The sequence below is a fragment of the Calliphora vicina genome, chromosome 2 (genome assembly GCF_958450345.1).
Source record: "Calliphora vicina chromosome 2, idCalVici1.1, whole genome shotgun sequence".
NCBI lineage: Eukaryota > Metazoa > Arthropoda > Insecta > Diptera > Calliphoridae > Calliphora > Calliphora vicina.
Window position 1 is genome coordinate 140,417,891 of NC_088781.1, and position 5,554 is coordinate 140,423,444.

The 5,554-nt window shown below is 33.7% G+C and overlaps 1 protein-coding gene across 1 annotated transcript; it reads left to right on the plus strand.

Moving 5' to 3' along the window:
* Positions 1–3,046: 3,046 nt before the first annotated feature.
* LOC135951277 (juvenile hormone esterase) lies at positions 3,047–5,127 on the plus strand. Its single transcript, XM_065500895.1, has 5 exons — positions 3,047–3,949; positions 4,008–4,221; positions 4,283–4,603; positions 4,698–4,830; positions 4,897–5,127. The coding sequence occupies exons 1-5, from the start codon at positions 3,056–3,058 to the stop codon at positions 5,108–5,110; spliced, it is 1,776 nt and encodes a 591-aa protein (XP_065356967.1). The 5' UTR covers positions 3,047–3,055; the 3' UTR covers positions 5,111–5,127.
* The last annotated feature ends 427 nt before the right edge of the window (positions 5,128–5,554 follow it).

Here is a 5,554-nt window from a genome sequence, read left to right on the forward strand (position 1 = left end):
TATTGTAATCCAGATATAGATCAAAAATAGGTCAAAAATCGAGGTTGTCGCGGTTTTTTGCTCATATCTCCGTTATTTATGGACCGATTTTGCTGATTTTAAATAGGAAACTTCTCGAAAGCACGTCTGACAGAATTATTGAAGATTTGGATCCCGAAGATATCTGGGGTCTTCAGAAAATTGATTTCAACAAACAGGCGGACATGGCTTAATCGACACCGCTATTTATAACGATTCAGAATATATATACTTTATAGGGTCGGAAAATTATATTTTGGAAATTACAAACGGAATGACAAACTTATATACCCTTCTCACGAAGGTGAAGGGTATAATTATTCCATAAAAAATAGTTATGACTCATAAGTCCTTAAGGAGTAAATTGTGTAAGTGTATTATGTATCTGTTTACTTTAAAAATATCAAAACAAATCTAACGGTAGCTTCCAATTACATACAAAAGATGTTTGAGAGGTTAAATAGCGATACTGTTCGTATTTAAATAGCATTTTGCTCTTCTCTCTAAGTTCTTCTAGAGTTAGCTCTAGTGATATTTCCCTTAAAGTTTTGAATCTCTTCTGGATTAATCGCATATCCTCGATTTTCAAAGGTTCTCCACAAAATAGTCCAACGAGATAGAACGAGGCAGTTGATAATAGTATTAATGAACTAAGTGTATAAATCATCGATCGTTTAGTTATCCAAAGATCGTCCAAGTTGTTAGTTTTGTCTACTATCTAACCAGTTTATGACCAAAACGTCCAAATGAGCTAAAATTTTTAAAAACGCTGAATATTGGTTTCAAATAAGATCTTTGCTAAAAGTAGAGTCATATTTGTATTAACAGAAATATCTGCATAATAAACTGAAATTGGAAACTTAATTTTCCCGTTAGATAATTTAAATTCAATGAAAAGTTCACCAGATTTGAATGCTCCAAACTTCGCTCAAAAAGAGCTAACTGACAATATTGGGTTATTGAAAAGCGATAAATTTATTTACAATTTTTCCCAATTATATGCGTTCCAAGGAAATACGATACTGATTGATACTTAAGATTTCATTTCTGAGACGAATGCATTGAAAGAGAAAGCCAAGTCAGTACCGGGATCATGGACATAGTTTCCTTGGTAAGATTTTCAATTAAATTTCCTCGATCATCTTCAAAAAGGAAAGACATTCATCGAACAGTATCTTGTAAGTATTTATGTGGCAAAATTGAAGATAATAGTCCACATTTTACATAAAACAAGTATCATTTACCAGATCATACTTTCGTTCAGCATTTGAAACATTTTTCGCTACACCAAGTTAAAATTGAACTAAGACAAGTTTCATTAGTTAAAAGATTTATTAACAACGAAGAAGTGGAGTCTGTGATTGATGACTATTTGGAAGATCACGGTTTCTCTTACTACAAACAGGGTATATTCATGAGCAAATATTATCAATCTAAAAGGCGACTAAATATTATAATAATATATGAAGAAAAGTGTTCTTGTTTGTCAGTTGCAAATCAATTCCGAGATCATGGAGAGTCAGTTTTATTGGCATAATTCAGAATCATAATAATCATCTTCAGAAAGGGAAGACAATCATCGAAAAGCATTTTTCCTAAAAGAAGTTAGTTTGATTCCATGAAGATAATGCCAGTTCAGCATTTTATAGAAAAGTGCGAGCATTTAAAAAATATACCACATTTTTTGTTCAGCTTTTTAGCCCTATGAAATACTTTTCTTATACCAAGTTAAAATTGAACCAAGACAAGTTTCGGAAGTTAAAGGATTTATTAACAATGAAGAAGTGGAGTCTGCGATTAATGACTATTTGGATGATCGCGGTTTCTCTTAAAACAAATAGGTATATCGATCTAAAAGTCGACTAAATATTATAATAGTATACAAAGAAAAGTTTCCTTGTCAGTTTTAAATCGATTCCGAGATCATGGATAAAATTTTTTTTGTATAATTTAGAAATAATTTTCATTAATCATCTTTAGAAAGGAATAACAATCTTTGAAAAGCATTTTTCCTAAAATAAGTTAGTTTGATTTCATGAACATAATGCCATTTCAGAATTTTAGCCCTCTGAGACCCCTTTCTTTATATTGTACAAAGTTAAAATTGAACTAAGACGAGTTTCGGGTGTTAAAAGATTTGCCAACAATGAATGAGTACAGTCTGCGGTTGATGTCTATTCTAAGGATCAAGGTTGCTTTTACTAAATCAGCATCATATCTATGATTAATATCCTCAAAATATAGCCAATCTTTGATTTAGTCAAGATATTGAATCAGCATTTTATAACAAGACCTTTTCCGATGGATGAAATTATTGAGAAAATAACTTGTGGGTCTAACATCAGCCAGAATTGGTTGAAATTTCCAATCACTTGTTAAATTGTATTACTATTTTGGGATCTAGACATTCTCATTTATGATATTAGAATTAAGTTTAAAGTTCTATAGATCAATAAAATTATGATCCAGGTAAATTTACAGTTGCATAACGTTTTAGATCATAAAGAGATTATGTTAATAAATTATCAATTGTTTAGATCATCTCTGTAGATCATCAAGAAATGTAAGCAAGTTGCATAAAGAAGAAGTTCAAATGCTTAATACTGATTTCTGGGATTCTCTTCTTTTACGAATCCATAGTATATATAAAAATACCAAAGAATAACAATCATGATGATGCAACTTCTAAAAGAAACTACAAACAAGTTTCACTTAACAAAACACAAACTTGTTCCAAGTTAGTATATAATGATACAAAAATAGTTGCTTTGCCACATTCCTATGTGGCAAACCCTGCTTACAGCAGAAAAACAAAGCAGAAGATATTCTTTGTCCAAAGGTCGACAGGCTGAAAGAATTCCAAAAAAGGCTCATTTATTATCTCAATAAAACCTTTAATAGTGTTGTGGAATCATTAATTCAAAAAGTTTATTTCTTGCATGCAGAAGTATCATACTTTGGTGTAAAATAGACTGCAAGTATAAAAGCTCCTCTCCAGGTTTAAATGCAATCAGTTGTAACTAGACATTCGTGGATAATGGTTAAACGTGTGCGTATTAAACTTGTGTGGTGGTTCATAACTTTAGTTGTGGCAGTGAGTTTTGTAAAATGTGAGCAAGAGGGGAAAGATTATGATGACTTTATCCAGGGCAGTGATAAGGAACTATCGGATATGGTGTTGACCACAGCTTTGGGCAAAATACGTGGCACCTTGTTGACCTCTCAGATGGGACGTAATTTTTATGCTTTTCGTGGCATACGCTATGCCAAAGCCCCTATAGGAGAGTTACGTTTCAAACCCTCCGAACCGGTGGAGCAATGGTTTGATATATTCGATGCTACCGTAGATGGACCCATGTGTCCCCAGCCGGGCCTTAATAGTATGGATGTTTCCGAGGATTGTTTGCGTGTAAATATCTATACCAGGGAATTGCCCTCCGAAAATAATCCGAATGTGAAAAAACCGGTCATAGTGTTTATACATCCGGGAGAATTTTATTCATTGTCGGGTCAAAGTAAGAATTTTGCGGGACCTCAGTACTTTATGGATCGCAATATTGTATTGGTTACTTTCAACTATCGTTTGGGTAGCTTGGGTTTCCTAAGCACTGGCACCCGAGAAGCACCCGGTAATTTGGGTCTGAAGGATCAAGTTTTGTTAATGCGTTGGCTGAAATTGCATATATCACGTTTTGGAGGAGATTCCAGTTCAGTTACCCTATTGGGTTATGGAGCTGGAGCTTTAAGTATTACTTTGCACATGGTATCACCCATGTCACGTAATCTGTTTCACAAAGCCATTATAATGAGTGGCTCGGCTACGGGTCAATGGGAATTGCCAGAAGAACAATTGGTGTTGGCTCAACGCCAGGCTACACTATTGAAATGTCCCTCGGAAAATATAACAGAAATGATGGGCTGTTTACAGGAAGTAAGTGGAATTATGATTTCTTATTGAAAATAGTAAAACAGTTTAGTTTTTTAAACAGAAACACTATTTGCAATATGCCAATAGTTTGACCTATATGTTTGAGTTTGGCCGACAAAATCCTATAATTTTATGGAAACCTGTGTTGGAGAGAGATTTTGGACAAGAGCGTTTTCTCATCGAAGATCCGGTGAAATCCTATCAAAATGGTGACTTTATGAAAATACCCATTATAACGGGCATGACCAAAGATGAATTTGTGGGACCAGCCATAGGTAAGCCATATTAAAGAAATTTATTTTTGGCAACAATCATTATTTATTTGGGATTTTCTAGGTATTTTGGAGAATGTTCATCTATTGCGCACTTTTGAATATCATTTCGATCAAGTGGCTCCCATATGTTTTCTGTACAACAGCAGCAGTCCTAAAGCTGCTAATATCAGCAGTGAATTATGGAATTTTTATTTTGGTGATCAACCTCTTAGCGTGCAGCTTTCCTTGGAAAATCTTACTCATCTGTATTCGGATGCCTTGACTGGCTTTGCCATACATCGTTTTGTGCATTTGGCGGCACGTTCCACCAAGGTCTATTACTATCGGTTCTCCTATCAGGGTCAAAAGAGTCATATCAATTATCCGGAAAATGGTCCTTATGGTAGGGTTATGTTATCACTAATAGGAAAATCGAAATATCAATATATTTCATGGTCTTAATAATGATAAATCAATTGAGTTTATTCTCCTCTTAGGTGTGGTGCATCATGACGATTTAATGTATTTATTTGTGGAACCTTCCATAAGTCGCATGTTCACCGAAGATGATGATGAATTCACCATGGTCAATACTTTGACAAGAATGTTTAGCTCATTTGCCTACAAAGGGTAAAACACACATAAATAAAACTTGGTGGCTTCATTTATAATCATTTTTGTTGCTATAAATTCCAGAGATCCCAATAAACCCAGCGATGAACAACTGAGAAATATGCGCTGGCGTCCTTTTAGCTATAAAAAACAACATTATTTGGACATAGGTGATGAGCTGGTAATGCGTGGCGGTCTAAATACCGAGCGCTATGAATTGTGGAAGCGTTTATTCCCCCTCAACTGGAGACGTCAGAGTAAAATTGGTGCCGGTGTTGTCATCAATGATTATGAATAAGATTTTTTTGTGGATCATACTAGATTTCATTTTCAAAATAAATTTTAATTTTTCTTAAAAAAACAAATGTTTCTTTTATGTTTTGTGTCCTGCTATTAAAATGTCATCAATTATGATGATTTGAATGTAAAATAAATAACATCTGATAACGTTAATTGTCTGGTGTTTTAGAGTGGTAGAAAATTGTTTTACAGTTTGGTGTTTTTTTTTTGTTTTATTTATTGTTCGAGTTGTTGTTTTGTTAGATCGTTTTCATTTAGAATTTGTTTATTGCCAACAATGAATAAATTAAGAAATGCAATTGGAATAAATATGCCGCGTCATTAACAGCAAAAACCAATTGGTAAATAATGCACGAATATTAAATATCAACTGGGTTTGTTGTATATATTTTTACAGTTTTGTTACGTTTGTATGTCCGACTGTTGGGTGATGGGAATGCTT